We start from the raw sequence: 21,457 nt of genomic DNA, 5'->3' as shown, positions 1-21,457 counted from the left end.
GACCCCTACGGCTACATGGAGGACTGGACGCCACTCTTCCTCAAACAACAGAGACGGCCTCGGTCGCTTCCTGAAAAGCGGCTCCATGCCCTTGGAGCTGGAGAGGCTGTATCTGAGCGGATCGGCCAACCTTCATTCTGCAGAAAGCGCCTTTGACTCAGACGTAACAGAGAGTAGCTCTGGAGGGGACTCTGACCTGGAGGAGGAGGAGCTGACCAGAGTGGACATTGAGCAGCGACATGTCAAAATGTAAGTAAAAGTGTCCTCACCCACTGAGAAGCTTATTTAGAGTTGTACATGTACACATGATTCTGCAGCACTGGAGAGTTCACTGCTGGAGGCTCCAGTTGAGTGTTGAAAGCAGGATGTATGTGAGTAAACCTCCACAATAAGATTAATTTAGAGTTGACTGTATTGTCCCCATGCACAAGTAACTCACATTTATTGTTGTAGTCTGAGTAACGTGACGTCCCAATCAACCAAAACGAACCGCAGCCGGCCGCAACGAGAAAGTAGAAAACGTTGGAGGGTCAGCGTGGATACGACCTGCACGCTCACATTTTAAATCCAGTGTGGTAAACACTACACATCCAGTAAAGGATGGAAACACTTTGGGTTTCACACATTGACAGGAAAAGCAGAGCTAGATAGAGCAGGGCTAAAGCTGCTTGCTAACTCTGTCACGGACAGGAAACGTTATCGTATTGCGGTAACGTGCGGTCCAGCCGGCCGTCGCTCTCATCTCCGTGGTCAAACGGGCCGACGCTACAACTGTAGAGCACCCATATACTGACATTTATGTTAAATGCATTCAAACGGCCCCGATGGAGCTGACCATGGATGTATAAGGAGAACGGAGCTGACGAGGAGAGCTAGCGACGCACTTGTTGTAGTTAGCAGAAGTAAACACGTGTGACTACGTTCGGGTTTCAAAATAAGGGAACTGTATATACAAATACATATATGGAGATAAGATTGATGGATTATATTCACCTGAAGTATAAAATAATACATGTCCCTTATAAATTAAAAAGTAAATACCACTAATCTGTGAGGGAAATGTCTTTATTCTTTGATTTTTCTATGGTTGCTGGAAAAAATGTAATAAATAATTCCTGTCAATGACTGATATATTTGACTTCAGGACATCTCTGACTACATACATGCTGAAAATCAAACATTTTTACTGTATTAATTTAGATATTTTCCAAAGTAAAAGTCTCTAGAAGTGTATGATTCAACTTTTCCCCATGGTCTAGTGTTAAAAATGTAGACATAAATCGTAATATCGAATTGCAATACTTCAAAATCGCAATACTTATAGAATTGGCACCCAAGTATCGTGAAAGTATTGAATCAGGAGATGGGTGTATTGGTGCTTGGAGCTCTTCAACTGTCTTGTGAAAGTCCCTGTGTTTCTTGACTCTGCAATATGCTACTCAGGTCTAGCAGGTGTTAATGACAATTTTAACTGCCTGGTCTGTCTCAGTAGTGGTTGGGTCAAACTCCAGGGAGGGGTAGAGATACCGTTCTCCCAGAGAGCATGTGTAGTGGTGTGGGTGGTATCATCCTGTGGAGAGCACACAGGCTGGATTGGATTCAAAGTAAAAAAGCTCTCTCGTCACACAGCGCTTCCTCCTGAGTGGGGCCGAGGCTGAAACTGAACGTTCTGTTTATCTGCAGCGCGAACAAGTGAGCGCCCACAGAGCCGATGAATGTTTTGATTTAAAACCGAAACCAAGAAGGAAACATCGAGTCGGGGGGTTGGGGTGGTTTTTGCAGAAGGTGTTGGTTTTATGTTTTTACACACTGCCTGTTGTGATGTCAGTTTCGCCTCAGCAGGAGCTTGCAAATGTATTCCATGGGAAGTTCACATAAGAGTAGTCATTTCTGTGTCATTAGAGTTTGGAAAGGGGGGAAAAATACAGCAGGTGGGTCAGCAGCGTTAATGGACTTAGTGACCTGTGTAGGATTGGGTAGATTATTAACAACGTAGCTGAGAACACAGATTTTTATTATCCTTTCCTGTGTTGACTTTAGACCTTTGACCCAAATATCTTCATAACCTAACAGGAAGCTTGTTTGTGTGCGTGTCGCAGGCATGATTCAAAAGTAGAAAAATAGCTTGTAATGTATTCAGACTGTGTCTGTGTCCTATTTTAGGTCAAAGGAGGTGTTGGAGCAGTTTATGTGCAAATTTATAGCAAGGAGTTTGGACAGTGAGCTGCATTTATGTGGCCTGAGATTGTAGGAGGAGTGAGAGTCATTATGAATCATCATAGTTTATGTAAACAAAGGTAGCAATCAGATTGAGTTGTTAAATTCCTATTCTGCATATTGTTTCAGATCTTTAACTCTCAAAACTAAACTACTACTTTAACAAATAGATAATGGCCAAAACTAGCAATACTGTAATGTTAAGATATAGATGTAATTATGTGGATAGCAAAGGTAAATGTTGCAATGAGGAAGTTTGTTGACCCAAAAAGGGCGTCTCATTATGTAAAATGCAGGCGAGACAGCTGGGCAATGTACTGTACCATGACTTAAAGGTACACAGTTAGTAATTATGTAACACCACCTTCTTTGATATAGATGTATTATGTTGTTCTGTACTCATAAAAGTGCACATTGGGGCAATAAAAGCCTTTCAACTGATAACATTACAACATATTTTTAGGCTATAATGTGCTATATATCTCTATATTTTCTCTAAAATAACAGAACAGTTTGATTTAACCCTTTGAAGCGTATGATCATCCCAGCAGGATCATTCTAGCAAACTAATCTGAACTCTCTGAGGTGGCGTACTGTTATATAGAAGTCAGATTGGTCCTTGGAAATGTAGTTTGACTAATTATTCAGACAACTGAAATTAAATTTTTCCCCAAAACAACGTTTGCAGGTAGTAGTTTTAAAATATATATATTTATGATTATTTATTCATTTTGTTTAATTTCTTTATTTACTATTGACTGACTGATTTATCACATTCACCAGAAGATCACTTATTTTGAAGTCCGTTCTTGGTCGCTTTTATTTTGAAACCAGCTCTTACACATTCTTACCGTAATGTCTAGTATATACAACTACAGCAAAACAACATGAGGGCTAGTTTGACCGTCTTTTTCGAAGTGGAGGCTGGCATCTTCCATCACCTTTTCCGACCTCAAAACCTATGAACTGTCTTTGGCGCTTCACTTCTTCCATTCTTCCAATCTTCCCTGTTTCTTGCTTCCCTCCAGATACAAAAACACACGACCAGTATGCACATCCATGCTCATACGACACACACTTTCGCCCAGCGGGAGAAGCGAAACGCCAAAGCGAACCTCATGCCACAGGCTTTAAAAAATGACGTGACAATTAATATTTGTACTCGGAGGTTCGACATCCCATATTGGACAAGCCGCAATACATTGAGTATATTTGATATATCGCCCATCCCTACTATGAACGCTGTTTTGAGATGTACAAAATAAATCAGATCAATTTATCATTCACCTCCACGTCAACATCAATTTCAAAAGATCAAAACAGTTTCTTGTATTTTGGCCATGTTGTGTAATTTATAGCCCCATATCCTGTCAGTCAGATCCACTATTTTTATTATGGAGTTAGTTAATCAATTATGTGTTTATTATAAGTAGATAATCATTGATAATACATGGAATTTTTGTAATGAAAGTGAAAGACTATCCAGAGGGGTTTTTTGAAAGTGGAGACCCGTGGAGGTTATAGGGGCTTTCCACAGTAAGTATCTCCTTTGAATAACAAGGAGTATATTGAATTAGGCTTATCAGCTACATTGGGGTCTTGATGATTGAAACTGGAAAAGGCAACATTTTAAATAACATTTTCTCATTAAATTAAAGAATATATTGTTAAGATGAAAATGCTAAAACATTAATTTTAGGTCATCAAGGTGTTCATGAATGGAGGACTGTCTTATAGTTGAGTGCAGGGTAGTAGTCACAGAGGCATACGATGCCAAGGGATTGGACAACAAGGAACCGGTTCTCAATGGGAACCGATTCTCTGTTCCCATCCCAAGCATTTTCCCTGGTTGCCAAAGTGGCGGATGGCCTGACGATTTTGCTGACATTTACCCGCATTTGACGCGTGGCGGATGCTAATTTCAGACTGTAGGATTTAACCTTTTGTTGTACCTCAGCACAGATGATTGTCGTACATTATCAAGCAGTGTTGTGCAAAGTAATTGTTTCCATTCTCTCATTATATTTGTACTCTGATGAAAAGCAACCGTGTGTTGCTGAGCTCAAGCATGACTCATGTTTCTCGTAGCCTTTAAACATTTAGTACTACCTGCATGTAGTTCCATACATGACGAAGCATCTGAAAAACCCTGAGGTCTTATTCAGATTTACCAGCAGGGATACAGTGGTAATATGACTCCTGCCTAACTCATTACAGTCATCACTGCGTTTCTCTCTAATCTTGACCAAAGCTCCCTCTAATGTCCTTAAACAACCAGGAAGAAATCACTGGTATTCTGTTCTCAGCTGTAGTTTATCTTCAGTTACAACCAACATGACACATCTTGTTCCTGCTTTACCATGAAAGCCAACCATTGTAAGGGTTTTATTGTGAAGCAGGTACAGCTTCTTGGAACATTAGTCACCGTTGTTAACAACTGCTGAGTCCTCGCTGCGTAAAAATAGGTCCCTGTTAATGTATGCTTTTTTATCAGTGGATTGGTATTATTACATATTACAGGGTGGAGTTTTACTACAGATTGTGCAAACATAAAACCTCCAACACAAGAGATAAGTTGTTGCTTTTGTACACCTCGTTGATGAAGCTGGAGTTGATGTGTGTTCATAAACTACAGCAGAGACAACACGGTCAGCAACGCTTGTAACTCGTTATCCATGTTGAAATTAACACGCTGGTGGTCGAGGTTTGTTTTCTTCCGGAAAAGGTTCATGTGATGGGCGTGACGAATCAGGGAAGGTCACATCAGGACTGATAAGAGCTGATCAAGAAGCGAACGTGGGTGTCGTCTGCGTCATCGTTTTCAAATGTTTCCGTTTCTGTCTGTCCAGACTAAAACACAACCACGGGGTTTTAAAACTAAAACAGGGACAGCAGCGTTTTCAAACGTCTCCGATTTAGGGGCTTGAAAACAAACATATTAGTGTGGATGTAGCTTAAAATGCACACGTGAAGGCACATTGTAGAGGGGCTGAAGCACTTTGACAATATGCTTTAATTCTGAATTGTTTATGATCGAGTGTGGTCGCATACGAAGCCATAAACACTCTTTTAGCTATAGTTATTAGTTTGTCATCGTCTGAATCTGCAGTGGGCGGCTGCCTGAACGCTGTGGAGAGAAGGACTCGCCGTCCAGTCTGTTTTTGTCAGCTAAAAACAGCTAATCGACACATTCAGGTGATGTCGTCGTAAATGAATTATTTGAAGTGTATATACAGATATACCTGACTTCAGTTAAACAACGTTGGCATATAATTTGACAAAAGTAGTTCTTCATTGAGCTCGATTAACCGGGCAAAGCCAACTAGCGTGCTACAACTGACGACTTTCTGGGTAAAGCTTGAGCACTCGAGAATTTCTGTTCCGCGTGTGTAGTAGTAGACATAAACAGCTGTTTGCGTCACAGGGCGTACTGTAAGGATGTCTCATACTGAACCGAACGTCCTATACCGAATGATTCAGGGTGAATACACATACCGTTGCACCCCTAGTATATAGCGTACTTTAATATTCTTTGGTTGTAACGCGTTAACGCAAATGATCTTTCGGAGGTTGTAGCAGGCTCATTTTTAAAGCTAGAGTAAAGATACTGGCATCGTATGAAACTATAAAACCTGATGAATCCATTGGTACCAACCATGTCAGACTAGCTTGCAGTGAAGGAAGCTAAATAACGCTAAAGTTTGGCAAGGAAAAACTGTCATGGCCATTTTCAAAGGGGTCCCTTGACCTCTGACCTCCAGATGTGTGAATGTAAATGGGTTCTATGGGTACCCACGAGTCTCCCCTTTACAGACATGCCCACTTTATGATAATCACATGCAGTTTGGGGGCAAGACATAGTCAAGTCAGCACACTGACACACTGACAGCTGTTGTTGACTGTTGGGCTGCAGTTTGCCATGTTATGATTTGAGCATATTGTTTTATGCTAAATGCAGTACCTGTGAGGGTTTCTGGACAATATCTGTCATTGTTTTGTGTTGTTAATTGATTTACAATAGTAAATATATACATACATTTACATAAAGCAGCATATTTGCCCACTCCCATGTTGATAAGAGTATTAAATACTTGACAAATCTCCCTTTAATGTACATTTTGAACAGATGAAACGTGTGATTAATCATGATTAAATATTTGAATGGATTGACAGCCCTAGTTATAACACCATATGAAGAAGACACACAAGTGTCGACAAGCTTTGAATTAATTTGATAATGAATCTAGTTGACTGATTAATTAATCAGTAACTGTAATCTTTATATGCTGACCCACATAACAGCATGCTGAAGCAAATATTGAGATGTTGCCCTCCCTGCAGGAGATGTGTTAAGCAACCCAATGTCATCTTTCACTCATAAAAATAACCCAGACCTGAGCGCACTTGTCAAATGGTTCAGCCGTGTTTTATAAGGGCAACAACAGCTTTGTTTTATTGCCTGTATTACTTGCTACACAACACAGCAAAATTGTGCAATTTGAGCATATTAACCAGGCACAGAGAGCTGCGTTAATTGGCTCAGATGTTCTTGAATAAGCCATGTTTGAAGGCTTTTGTATTGCTGTCACAGAAACACCCATCACTTTGCAGGTTTGCAGAGTGGTAAGCCTAATAATTCTCTGTTACAGCGAGTGAAAGCTGCCTCGGAAAATTCAAAACTGCTCATCTGTAATGCCTTTTAAAAGCAGCCGTCTGATGCACATTGTATAATCATCCATCACACAACAAGTAAAAAAACAGGTTCTCAGCTCCCAACCCTGCAGAGGAGAAACCTTTCCTCATTGTGAACACGTTAGTCCAGGAAGTAGGGTGTGTGTGTAAGCTATATAACCATAATGCCACATTTTCACAACTGACGTTTTGTCTCAGTTACCAATTAAATGGCTTACAGCAGAACACCCGTCAACACTACAGACAATGTAATGTGTTCTTCAGGCAGCAGCACCTCAATTATTCAACGTCAGCTGAGTTGGCAGCAGTGTGGAAAATAACCTATTTGGGCTGCTTGTTTGGATGCTTACAAACTAATCCTGTCATCCCTGTCTATACTGTAGACGTGGTTTCCCGTATCTTAGAGGATTGGGGGCCAGCCAACATCTGTTGTCGTGCTTATGCTGCAGGGCCTTTCTGCTCCAGTCTGCCTGTGAATGTGACGTCCACAAAGGCCTCTAGCAGGGTGTGGGTGCTGCTGCCGAGCTTCAGAACTGCTTTTATACCAGCTAGAAAATGACAAGAGACGGTTAATGCATTAGCTACATATTCATGGAAAGTCTGTTTATTTAGACACGGAGCACGGGTTGTTCTGTGTTAAGAAACGAGTGGGCACAGTTCCTTGTTTCTGAGGCAACAATAATGCTCATCAGGAAATCTCAGAGCTTACATAATGGCTCGTAGACAGAACCGTGAAAATGTCGGGAATTCGTTATCTGACCAGCACTAAAATGTACCAGACCTTGCAGCCCCTTTTTGTCTGTTAAATGATAAAGCTAGAGTTGGATGATCCAGAGTCCATGTTGTTTGTATGACGGTGAAAAAGCCTGCTGCTTGTGAGTTAAGGTAACTAGGTTGGCTGAGACTACAGTGTGCCTTTCATGCTTATAGCTCAGCATTACTCTGCAGTCTGAGTAGCTCAGCTATGCATTTCCCTCTTTTCATTCCTCCGTGTGTGTTTATGTATGTATGTGAGTGCCGGTATAGGTTTCTGTCCCGTTTGACACATCTGGATGTGTTTTAGCTCGGCCCAAGTTCCTCAACACGAACCCACAGGCGTTACATAACCCCCCTCTTTTATGTAATGACTGCTGCAGCTCTGCTGACTGAATTTGCCCTCTCTAGTTTTTCCTGCCCCACACCCTGTCGGCCTGCCTCGCTCACAATCCCAGGCTCCTGAGCAGTTCTCTTCCTGTAAGGGATGAGTTTACCCAGCTGTCATGTGAAACTCCAGCCAGCCATCCTGGCACGTCAGAACAAACCTGAAAAATAAAAAAAGCCATTTTCAGTCTTCCCGAAATGTTTCAAGCGGCTGGATAATTTCCAGCTCTTTTTAATGCGTTTTGAAACTCTAGAGAAGAAAGAAATTAAAATGACAACTGCTGCTTTGATTTCCCTTGTTCTCGTTACTAAGTATGACTGATGACTGAATGGTTTGAGAAGCATATTTGCAAAGTGGTTTTCGGTTTCATATGGAAAGGCTCAATGTGCGCGGGCCTTTTGGTTTTGCTTCACCTCTCTTCATAAGCAGGCTCCTCTGGCAGATCTGTCCGTCGTGCTCAGGTTTCAAAATGTGAACACTGGTGTGATAAAGTGGAAATTATGGAGTCATTAGTTGCCACCTAATGCATATAAAATTAGGGCCGGGACGATTCACCCATCTCCTGATTTGATATGTATTGCGATTTTTAAGTATTGATATTCAATATTATGATTTATTATGATTTTTGTTAACTCTTTTAACACTACATTACGGGAAGAAGTTGGATCATACACTTCTAGTGGCTTTTATTTTGAAAAATATCTAAATTAATACATTAAAATGTTTGATTTTCAGCATGTATGTAGTCAGAGATGTCCTGAAGTCAACTAATCACTCATTGTCAGGAATTATTTATTACATTTATTCCAGCAACCCAAAAACCAAAGAATACACTTCCCTTTAACACCTTATTCTGAAAACCAGACGTGTCTACTTCCCCTAACTTCTCCAAGGTCGTCTCTAGCTCTCCCGTCAGCTCTGTTCTCTTCATACATCCATGGTCAGCTCCATCGGGGCCGTTTCAATGCATTTAACATAAATGTCAGTATCTGGGTGCGCTACTGTTGTAGCGTCGGCTCGACCGCACGTTACCGCGATACGATAACGTTTCCTGTCCGTGACAGAGTTAGCATGCAGCTTTAGCCGTGATGTCTAGCTCTGCTTTTCCTGTCAATGTGTGAAACCCAAAGTGTTTCCATCCTTTACTGGATGTGTAGTGTTTACCACGCTGGATTTAACATGTGAGGATGCAGGTCGTATCCACGCTGACTCTCCAACGGTTCTACATTGTTGTTTCGGCTCGCTGCGGTTTGTTTTGGTTGACGGATACGTAACAGATATGACGTCACGTTTCTCAGACTACAACAATAAAAGCGGTAACTTCCTTCTTTCTCCACATAGACTCAAATGAAGCAAATATAACCATTCTGGCATTAAAAGAAACGACAATACATAAGTGAATCTAATTTTTTTCCCACCCCTAGTTAGAGCTGTCCTGATCAAGTGTTTACCCATGACTGGAGTTAATATTGAGTATGTTGTAATACTAATACCAAAGTTTCCTAAACTGGGTTGATTAGATATGTTTGGTAGCCCAATACCTTCATTTATAAATATATATCCTGCATCACAGCTTTGCTTTAATGGCCTTGTATAATCCTGTTTTTTGTAAAGTCTGCAAAGAAAGTTTTGTGACGCTTTGAACTATTGTGGCAGGATGATTTGGAGAGCTAGCACGCCAGGTTTGGAGACCCTTACCCCTCTCTTTACTGCCAGCCCAAATCCTGTTTTCAATTAATATCAGCACTTTAGAGTTGTGGCACACAAAACCTCGCTGAAACAGAGAAAGTGGGACAAGCTGCACTTTCAACTAGATTTCCAAACTGTATTTTTGTGCATGAAAGTGTCGGAGGAGACGACAGCTGAGCACAGGTCCAGAGATGAGCAGCGAGCGTGAGAGGGATATTAGATGGATGGCTGCATATTTAGAGGCAGCTTAATTCACTAGCTCATAAGTACGATTACCATTTTTTTAATAGGATACTTTAAAGGTATTGTGTTGATATGACCTTTTAAAGGGACAGTGTGAAGGATTTGGTGGCATTGGGGCTGTTGCGGTGAAGGAATTCCCCCCGTGGTGATGAGTATTGGCTCAACAGAGCAACATGTGATATTAGTGCTTTATCGTTAGGCTTTGATTAGGTCTATTCTTGCTTTTTACAGAACGAAGATGACAGTTTTAAAACGAATTAAATACTTGTTTATTGTTAAATGCAGAACACAGAAGGGCAGCGTTTCACCCAGAATTGAACTGTTTTCAACTTTCGGCAATCAGAATACTAACACGTTAACGCAAAATTGTTTAAACGCCACTAATTTCTTTAACGCAATCAACCTTTCAGAGGTTGTAGCGGGCTCAGTTTTAAAGCCAGAGTGAAGATACTGGTATCATATGAAACTAGAAAACCTAAAGAATCCATTGGTACCATGGCATACCAGCTTGTCATGAATAAGGTTAAATAACGCTCCAAACTTGCGCTACATTTTGGCGAGGGAAAACTGGCGAGGCCATTTTCAAAGGGGTCCCTTGACCTCTGACCTCCAGATATGTGAATGTAAATGGGTTCTATGGGTACCCACGAGTCTCCCCTTTACAGACATGCCCACTTTATGATAATCACATGCAGTTTAGGTCAAGTCATAGTCAAGTCAGCACACTGACACACTGACAGCTGTTGTTGCCTGTTGGGCTGCAGTTTGCCATGTTATGATTGGAGCATATTGTTTTATGCTAAATGCAGTACCTGTGAGGGTTTCTGGACAACATCTGTCATTGTTTTGTGTTGTTAGTTGATTTTCAAACATAAATATATACATACATTTGTATAAAGCAGCATATTTGTTCACTCCCATGTTGATAAGAGGATTAAATACTTGACAAATCTCCCTTTAAGGTTCATTTTGAACAGATAAACATTTAATGTTTTAATCGATTGACAGCCCTAAATGTCTGCATAGTGGAGCGTGTGATAACGTATAATGGGTATGTCCGAGCCCTTGTTTCTGAGTATTTATACCTCTTCCATACGGGAGACTTGCATGCATACGCTCTACTGAACATGTGCTCATAGTGCTGAGTGCTTCCATATTAAGTGTACAGCATAATATACACATCAACCAACTAGAAAGTTAATCTCCTTCAGTCGTGTGTCCATATGGAGAGGAAGAACACCTCACCTACAGTATTATCACACAATGAAGTAGAGGAGGGCAGAAAGATGTTGACAGAATACACTTTTGATTTGGCACATAAAAGGTGATAGAAATATGGTTCTTCACTTCAAGCTGTGACTGAACAGCACCTCAAATTGGTTCTTTTAGCCTGAAGGAGCATCCCACGTGTCTCATCTGTTCACGGTGAATTTCCAGTGGAAAGGTAGATGGGTGATGTGTTGTTTTTTTTCTCTGGAGAGCTGGGGCCACGTGTTTTGAGCCCCAGCGGTCGTGTTGGTTTTGGTGGGGACGGTATGGTACAGGGGTGCACCAGCACCATACAACATATGTGCTGCATCCAGAGAAGCGCCACAATGGAGAATGTGCTGACGGCAACAAAACGACGGCTGTAGTGATCGCCGCTGGTGCTTTGTGTGTGGGAGTTGGCGGGGGGGGAGGAAAATATGTCCTGGTTAAAGGGGGTTGGGGATGGGGGGGGATTTCTCAGTGCTGCTAACTGAACCCCTCCTCCGCCTCATCCTCCTTCGTCACTCTGACGATTAAGGTCATTGCACTTGTGATGGCCTCTGTGTGTTTATGTTTTTACTAAACTACACTTTTAGCTCTTCCTGCTTCCTTTTCACTTTAATCTGCACGACTGGTTTGGTTGCCAGCTCTTTGGTCCACTGGACCCTGAGAACTCACCAGTCTTCAGTTACTCATTTTAACTCAGATAGCATGTCAAGTCTAAATCAGTCCTTATGATATAGCCCGAGGCCTGGCGGTGGGAGCCTCTGTGCAGTACATTCTCCTTCAACCTTAATTTCCCCTCTTCTTTATCAGGTCTTGGCAGTACTTAAGCAACATTTCAATGCATGACTTTTACTTTTAAAAGAGTATTTCTACGACTTTTACTAAAGGCACACTGAGAAGGACAATGTATAGACTTGTACAAAATACACTAAGTGTGTGGCGGTGTCTGCAGAGACCCTGTAGCCCTCTGTCTGTTTCTTTTCTTCTGATGTTGCTGTGTTCGGGACGTTTCTGGGCGTCAACCTCTATAAACCTAGCGACCTATCTGCCAGATCATAAGCACGCATCCAAGAGGACGCTACGATACGCTACCCACGAGTCTCCCCTTTACAGACATGCCCACTTTATGATAATCACATGCAGTTTAGGTCAAGTCATAGTCAAGTCAGCACACTGACACACTGACAGCTGTTGTTGCCTGTTGGGCTGCAGTTTGCCATGTTATGATTGGAGCATATTGTTTTATGCTAAATGCAGTACCTGTGAGGGTTTCTGGACAATATCTGTCATTGTTTTGTGTTAATTGATTTACAATAATATATATATACATACATTTGCATAAAGCAGCATATTTGTCCACTCCCATGTTGATAAGAGGATTAAATACTTGACAAATCTCCCTTTAAGGTTCATTTTGAACAGATAAAAAATGTGATTAATATGCGATTAATCGTGATCAGCTATGGACAATCATGCGATTAATCTCGATTAAATATTTTAATCGATTGACAGCCCTACAGATAAATGTAATAAAAAAGTAAAAAGTACAATATTTACCTCTGAATTGTAGCAGAGTAAAAGTATAAAGTAGCAGGAAATGGAAATACAAGTACCTTGAGTAAATGTACTTAGTTACTTTCCACTACTGTGTCTTGGTGTCTGTTTTCTGTGACTTGCAGACAGCCTTACTCTCCCTTTGTAAGCAGGCCAATGCATGCTGGGACATCTAATGTGTCATAGAGAGCATGAATCTCCTGGAGATCATTTTCCAGTTTTCCCCCTGAGGGGCACCACACCTGGCCTCTCCTCCTTTTCTTTCAGGTAGATCCGCTGTCCACCCACCCTGCTCAGTGAATCACGGAGCGCACGGGCTCAAGACTAATCTGTGCAACACACTTTGCGCCATCACCGGTGTTGTTTTGAGACGAGCCTCCACGGGGCGATGCAAATGAATTGCCAGAGCATTGATCTGATGCACCAACCACGGGCGTGTTCAGGAGCGGTGCAGTGTTTTATGAACATTCAGTGTGTAAGAGCTGTACATGTTTGTTTATCTGTGCAGGATTGAGTGTGTAGAATAGCAAATGTTATTAGCAGGTATTCGCAGTGGTGTCCTTGATGGTGTGTTGCAGTGAAGAAGCTATAGATTACTGAGTGTTGCAGCTGAGTAAAGGCAGGAATCAAGACATCTTTCATTGGCGGGTGATGTCTGCGCCACAATAACTCTCTTTCCGCTCAGCTCCACAATAAGACAGGATGCCTGGTTGGATTATTGGTTATCCCAGTGTCTGCCGCACTGTTCCCTGACCCAGCCCCACCCCCTCCAGCACCCTGTGGCCTGTAGATTGCTTTTAAAGCCCGTCTGTTCCTCCTCAGGCTGCCAGAGCTTTCCCATTCCTCGCCGTCCCTCTTTTTTGACTCCCCTTCTCCCTCTCCCAGCAGTAGCATTCTCTCCACTTCCTCCATCCTGGTGGAGCTCTGGAAATTGAAAACAGAGACGGGTGTGGGGAGGAGAAAGCGCAGAGGAGTGCAAGGTCTATCTTTGTCTGCCATCTGAGTCATTTTTTTTTTTCATTGTTCACGGTCGCTGCTGCGGCCCGTATTTTGATGAAACGGCGCCCTCTGTGGTCGCTGCTGCACGGTGCAAGAGCAGACATTTTCCTCTCATGTCTGCCTTTGAAAATGCCCATTCTGTGTGTCATACTGGTAAAATGGAGTACTCTGCTCTCAGCTGGCATTCACTGTTTGCCAAGAAGTAAATCAGTGCAATAAAAAAAATCCCCATTTTTGATATTTCTCCCACACTTGTGATGCAATCCCTCGCTGTCGTTGGTTTTGATTAGGAGGATTTTCCAGGGTGCCTGCAGTTTGCTGGGAGCTTTGTGTAATGCTGATTCACTGACCTCTGCAGTCTGACGGGGGAAATGCTCGGAGGCTCACGAGATAACGTGCTCTGGAGATGATCAGTTTTCAATGTATTATGTTTGATAGGATGACTCGTGACAAAACAGACCTTCCCTGTACTCCACTTACAACTGAATAATCACTCTGTTCTGAAATTGGGGCTGCAACCAATATTTATTTTCATTATCAATGCATCTGAAGTCAGGTAAAATGTCCCTCCCAGGTCCAAGCTGATGTCTTCAGACGTCTTGTTTTATCTAATAGTCCAAAACCCAGCGATATTTTCAGTTTACAATGATATAAAACAGAGAAAAGCAGAATATCTTCACCCTTGAGAGGCTAAAAACAGCTTCTTTTGGGCAATTTTGTAGGCTGCCCCCCTCGTAGACGAGTAGTCGGTCGTTTTGGTCTTAGTCGTTTAAGATTTCTTTAGTTGATAAGTTGTTTTTTTCATGCTGAATGACTCATTTCTAAGACACTTATGAGCTCATCTCTGGTAAATACCAGATTTAAAGTGGTGCTTTTGTGTGATTCTTTGTGGAGAAACTCAGTTTTACAGATCTGTTAATTAAATCAATTTAAATCATATTGAGTTAGTTGACTGAGAATTTCTTTGGTTGAGGACAGCCCTAGTATTTTGCTTCAAAAATCACAATTTGATTATCAAATTAGTTGTTTTTCTGGCAATAGAACAATCTACTATTTGTTGCAGCTGTATTTAAAATATGTAAATCATTACATTTGTGTGTGTTTTTTTATGGCGGAGAGGCTTTTTGTTTCTAGGGCTGCGACTAACGAATATTTTGTTTGGTCTATAAAATGGTGAAAAATCAAATTTGAAAGTCGATCAGTGTTTCCCAAAGCCCAAGAAGACGTCCTCAAATGTCTTGTTTTGTCCACAACTCAAAGATATTCAATTTACTGTCATATAGGAGTAAAGAAACCAGAAAATATTCACATTTAAGAAGCTGGAATTGTAACTTTTTTCCCCTAAAAATCGAATATCAAAGTAATTGGTGATGAATTTAATAGTTGACAACCAATCGATTGATTGCCGCAGCTCTAGTTAATCCTGAATCTCATCTGTTCACCTTTCTTTGACCCCCAGATGGAAGCGGGCAGAGAGCCGCTACACCGTGGAGAGAGCTGCCATCATCAGCCACTGGAACTGGCTCCAGGCCCACATCTCGGACTTGGAGTACCGCATCCGACAGCAGACCGACATCTACAGACAAATCCGCGCCAGCAAGGTCAGTCGCTCTCTCTCTCTCTCTCTCTCTCTCTCTCTCATGTTAGATATTTCTGCTTGTGTGTGTTAAATACTAGAATGTGATTTAGCTATGATGCTCATGTGCAGACAAACACTGAGCTGTTAGTAAATATACTTCTTATATTAATCTTTGTGGTGGAAGTGTAACACTCAGGTCTGTTCTTCTGTAGGGCTCAGTGGAGCTGGGAGGAGTTTCCACCACCGGAGGGCCTGCAGGTGGGACAGAAGTGAAGACAGAGCCTGTAAATACTCAGGTAAGAGTGAAAGAGTGAAAGCTAATGGTTGTGTTACTGTACTCTGCTTTGCCGTATTCTGGGCCTTCCTAAAACCGGACCCTCCCTACTCTGTGGTGGAGTGAACTCCCGTTGTAGCCACACTCACAGCTGAATGAAGCTCCGTCTTTAAGCTGAAGGGTAGAAATACTGCGGCGAGCTTTGGGACGAACTTCCCTCTCTCCGACGGAAACTGTCGTAATGTTTCGACACCGTGGTTTCGCATCACGTGGAGGGGGATGTGGAAAGTTCACAGTATTAAGAATAGAAAGAATATGCAATATGCAGAGAAACTGAAACAAAACAACAAACCTTACTCATATGCCTCTGTGGTGGCATTTCAATTCATTTTGGTAAACAACTTCTCGTTTTTAATGTTTATGAGCTGCTCAAATGAACACCACGTCTACGGTTTTCTAGACCAGACAAGGGTAGATTCGATCCTAAATACAGTGTAACCTTAAGTCTGCACGACAATGTTAAATCTTAGTTTGAGTATTTTACGTTTGTACGGGAAGTTGCATGTAGCTTATTCCATGACGTATACAAAACGCCGTTGCACGTGGTCAGTAAGTCGGCATCGATGCAGACTCGCTGTTCACATATCTGTTTGGGATGGCACCTAACATGGCGGACTCTCAAATGCAAACGGAGCGTTAGTAGGTAGGGAGATGGTGTAGGAAGTAGTTTGAGAAATGCCTCATGTCTCTTGGGGCTAAACCAAATTAGTTTGTGGTGTCTGCTGCCTTTAAGCAGGCTCGTCAAGTTATTAAATCTGGCTCTCATATGCAGCATCTCTTATTGCGTATTTAGCATTTTGTGCTACATCTGAGGCTACATCCACACTGATACGTTTTCGTTTTAAAACATCACATGACCGTTCACGTACACTGGGCATGTGCGTGCCGGTGTAAACAGGAAGCAGCGCGGCGGGTTATTCAGTTGCAGAAATTACTACGAAGGAAGAACAGCAATGGTGAAAAGTAGGACCAGAGATTTCTTTGCTTTGACCGACGACGAGGTGGAGCGGTTACTGAAAGTAACACACAATTATAAGGCGTTCAACGCGGCGGAAAAAAACAACAGATGTTCACGTGATGGGTCGTCACGAATCAGGGACGGATACGTCATGACTGATAAGACCCAATCAGGAAGCGAACGTGGGTGTCTGCGTCATTTTACAACCCCTAAAACGGGGTCAGCAGCGTTTTCAAACGTCCGGAGTAGTGTGGACGCTCGACATAAACGTATGCATTTTAAAACGAGAACGTATTAATGTGGATGTATCCTGAAGAGAGTAAGTCTCACCAGGATGTGATGTGTATGTTTTGTGATTATTGAGGCAGAAATAATTGAATTAGCTTGTCTTTTTTTGTTGTGTGATACATCGTGAACAACAAGAAGTGCTTGTTTTAAAGAACTCACAGTTGATGTGTAATAAATTACATTAAGAGAAGAATGAGCCTCAAAAAACTTGTAATCTCTTGCAACAATGGCTCGCCCAAAAACAAATCTTAAAGCTTCAAACACTCTCATAAAACCATCTGAATGCTGTCTGAATAATATTCAAGTTAAGCTCCCATTGAAGTGTGAACAGTAACTATAATAATGCTTAAATAAATCAGTTTTCAATATGTAAGTATTTGATTAAACCAGCGCTTTAACAGTGTGATTACGTTGGTGGGTAAATGTGAGCTGTTGACTGTTCTCTGCTCGTCCAGGTTTATTCATAGATGCCTGATAATCAATGAAACATTCAACATGTTCTTGTCAATCAAAGCTTCGGCTGGAAATGAAATGTTCTCAGGAAATTGTTTGTTTTTTTATCTGTCCCTCGGGTCTGAAAGGAATCAGACGAAAGAGCTTTTTGAGTAATAATCTCTTTCAACAACAACATTAATATTCAAATAATTCATTACAGGATGAGCCTGTTTCTCTGGATGTGTTTGAACGGTTTATACAAATGTTTGTTAAAGTAGTACAAGTGCAGGCGTTGCCTCTAATCCTGGTGGACAGCTGTGTTCTGATTAGTCACTTTTCACTTTAACCTTGTTAAACGGTATGATTTTGGGTCATAGTACTGATTTAAAACAACAAATAAGGAACTGTCAAATGTGAAAATAATGAAATGAGACCTCCTGATTGTGAGGACAAGACGTATGATAAGCTAAGTTTGATTTAAAAACATGAAACTGAGTTGATTTGTGCGTGAAAGCTTGTGAAGAAAGGCACTCCCAGCCATCTGCGTCTTGATGTTTTTAGGAGAGCCGAGCCCTTCTTCACAAATCCAAACTGAATAATTCAGGGCCTCAGGACCGGGATGATTCAGTTTGTCTGTTATGTTGTTTCCTTAAATATCCTGGCTTGGCTGAGCTGCTGCTGGTCAGTTAACACGAGGTGGAGTCTCACTGGCTTTGTCTTATCTGTCCGTGCAGGATGTTGGTTCAGAACGGCTGGAGCACACAGGCGCCGCCCACATCTCCAACACAGAGCCCGGCCCGTGGAAAGGTCAAAACGCACAGCCCGTTAACGGCGTCCTCAGCAGGTACAGCTGATAATAAGAATAATAAGAATCTCATTTCAGGCTCCCAGAAGGGAATCTGCTTTCTGAGAAATCGTGATAATAATGGATTTTTAGGGATTTTGAATTATGAGATGCTGATAGAGCTGCAGAAATGTAAATGGCAACTATTTTAATTATAGATTAATTCTACACACATATATCATGTCATATCATATCATATATGTCATATGAAACTAGAAAACCTAATGAATCTATTGGTACCAACCATGTCATACTAGCTTGTCGGGAAGGAGGTTAAATAACGCTCCAAATTTGGGCTAAATTTCAGCGAGGAAAAACTGTCATGTCCATTTTCAAAGGGTTCCCTTGACCTCTGACCTCCAGATATGTGAATGTAAATGGGTTCCATGGGTACCCACGAGTCTTTCCTTTACAGACATGCCCACTTTATGATAGTCACATGCAGTTTGGAGCTAAAAACATGCAGTTATTTTCGTCATTTTGTTTTGTTCGCCTGTTCTAAAAATGGTGTGTTTGCATATTTCTGCATACCGGGGTCCCTAAACAGTCTGTAAAGCTGAGACTAGGCATTATAGACTAGTGACTAGACTGAGACTAGTAAGTCATACATGTCATATATGATGGTAAACTGAATGTCTTTGACTGTTGGTTGAATAAAACAAAATTAAAACACTATTTTCTGATATTTCAATCGAAAAAAACGATGAAAATAATCATTACTTGCAGCCCTAATTACAGTTACTACTGAGATAAAGTTATGATGATTTTAAGCATTAAATATCTGAATAATAGTGTCTATTTCATCTTCAATTGTAACTGATGTTGATGCTTTTCAGAAAGACCAAAAATAGATTCATTCAAATATATTTAATTAATGATGAGAGTTAATTAACTCGGTGTGTCTCCGGAGACGAAATGTATTTGCATCTCATGTTGAAGGTCAAAGATCTTGTGACCTGATTTGGTTCTGTTGCTTGTCCTCGTGACAGGATGGCAGAGTGCGCAGACAACAAGCACCAGCAGGCGTCGGCCTACGACAGCACGTGTGTGGCGGCGCGTACGCGACCGATGGTCAGCTGTCGACGACGGCGGCTCATTCAGCCCAACACTGTGCCCAACCTTAACGGCAAGGTGAGTGTCAATCTGGCCTTATACAGTATGGAAGCTGCAATGCTTTCACCTTTTAAAGGAAGGAACTGTTTGTATAAATGAGTTTGATACTGAAGTCTGTGTGATGATGTTTAATGTTTGTGATGAAGTGGGCTTCTATTCTGGTGTGTTTTCGGCTCCCTGATTAGCTCCTTGGTTTGTAACCTAATAGCAGAGTAAACAGCAGACGGCTGACTTATTTATGAAAAACTAGGACAAACAACAAAGAAGGGAAATAACCCTTGTGACGCCTCACAAGTTTGAGTTGTGGAAAATAGAAACATGGGCTGATTGTTCATGTTTCCCCCCCAACAACACTCTGAGGCTTAGAGGTTCTGTGGGACATTAAAATGTGTTGATGTAAATGTCTTCTGTGTGCTTCAATCTTTCATCTCTTAGTGACACTTTCACATGAACAGCTGTTAGTAGTGCACCAAGCAATCCCTGTTTTCTGCTGTTATGCATCTATTTATAGTTTCAGGACAGGAAGTTTACTTCTGCTTGTGTTTGTTTCTGGTTTTTAAAGACCCAGTGACATGGAAATGCATTTTCCCAGTTCATTTTTCTCTTGTTTTATGCTGAATATATGTAGTTTTACATAAAATCCATGTCTTTCCTCTTCTGTAAAACAGTTTGATGACTCATCCTGCACTCAGGGGCGTTTACAAGAATTCATCTAATCAAATGAGGCTTTGGGTGACCAGCTAGCCACACTGGTCATATAAAACCGCACTTCATCATTTGTGGACTGTATGAGTTAACAAAGCCACACGGAGAGAGAGACAGGAAGAGATGTGTGTTTGGATATCAGTAGGCAGAAACGTTGTTTTCATTTCCCAAAAACAATGTGGCTGAGGTCTGATTCATTCAAGGGACATTTATGGTGCAGATCCTCCAAGTCAGGCCGACAAAGGGAAAGACGTGACGGAACCCAAAACGGTCCGGTAGCGCTCTGGCCAACGGGCGGTGCTTGGTGTTGGCTCGACTGCCAGCGTGTCCCTCATAGACGTAACGGAGTAAACAGAAGAAACATGTCTCCAAACTTCTACTTGAAACAAACCGATAATAGTAATAACGCTATGCCCAAGAGTTGCTGTGTAGTTGGTTGAACCAACATTAAAAACTCTGATCTGTTCTCCTGCCATGTCCTGAAAAAGGTCCAATAGAGGGGCTTTATGGCTCCAAGCTCATCGCCGAGGCTGCGCTCCCTTTTGGGGGAAACGAACTCGCCATCACAGGAGAGGAAATGATGAAAAGCTGTTGTGTAGCGGGTTAACCGAGGCTTTCACACTGAGATCTGAGGCTCATGCGATACGTTAATATTCACTGTCAGTGTGCTAAATGGCTAAATGATGCTGGTGACAGTAATACAGTCATACATTAACGTTACAGCAGCATCAGACTGTCGTCTCCAACTAAATCTCAGCCTATAGATCAAACAGTTGGTTTTTAACAGGTTGTTTATTTACATACAACATTTAGTCTGACAGGATTCAATCAGATATGTAGAGATGTCTGGATAAGAAATATCCTCCACTGTGTTGGCAGCGATCAACCTTCATTTATTAAGGCATCATAAGCGCTCAGGTTCAGGCAAAATAATTATTAGACATGTATAAAACAAACGTTTGTATAACAAGAGATGAAAGCATACGAACTTGCCAAAATTACAATCCAAACATGCGTCAGATTGCATTGAAGTCTATGAGATCTTCTGTTTTCTTCCCCCCAAAAGGGGCCTTCACTTTCTGCAACGTACCCGTATGTACTGATGTATAGTGCCAAACTCTCGGTCCAATCAAATGTGAAGAATTTGATTTAACTCGCTCCTGTAACTGTACACCGCTCAAATATTCAGTTTCACTGTGAAATACGTCACAGTATAGAAGCTAAAGACGCTCTAACTTCCGTTTCACTGCGACTTTAAGTCTTTGATTTGCTAGTGCCACTTTAAACAGCAGTTAGTAGCGCTCTATGTAATCCCATTTTCCCACTGTTATGCCGTAATTTATAGTTTCAGGACAGGAAGTACACTTCTGCCTGTATTGTTGCTTGTGTTTTTTAAACTAGTCTGCCATTCA

General features: G+C 41.6%; 1 protein-coding gene across 5 annotated transcripts in view; it reads left to right on the top strand.

Annotated features, from left to right (window-relative positions):
* The window catches only part of LOC119479504 (KAT8 regulatory NSL complex subunit 1-like), a 41,878-nt gene that overhangs the window by 12,481 nt on the left and 7,940 nt on the right, over nt 1–21,457 (top strand). For all 5 annotated transcript variants that reach the window (XM_037755182.1, XM_037755183.1, XM_037755185.1 and 2 more), the window contains exons 2-6: nt 1–249; nt 15,249–15,390; nt 15,581–15,664; nt 18,118–18,227; nt 19,217–19,358. The exon at nt 1–249 is cut by the window's left edge and continues 1,225 nt beyond it. In XM_037755182.1, the coding sequence (XP_037611110.1) occupies nt 1–249; nt 15,249–15,390; nt 15,581–15,664; nt 18,118–18,227; nt 19,217–19,358 (727 nt within the window). The remainder of the gene's footprint in view (nt 250–15,248; nt 15,391–15,580; nt 15,665–18,117; nt 18,228–19,216; nt 19,359–21,457) is intronic.

The sequence above is a fragment of the Sebastes umbrosus genome, chromosome 20 (genome assembly GCF_015220745.1).
Source record: "Sebastes umbrosus isolate fSebUmb1 chromosome 20, fSebUmb1.pri, whole genome shotgun sequence".
NCBI classification, from domain to species: Eukaryota; Metazoa; Chordata; class Actinopteri; order Perciformes; family Sebastidae; genus Sebastes; species Sebastes umbrosus.
Note: the sequence above shows the minus strand (reverse complement) of the source record. Positions and strands in the feature narration are given on the sequence as shown.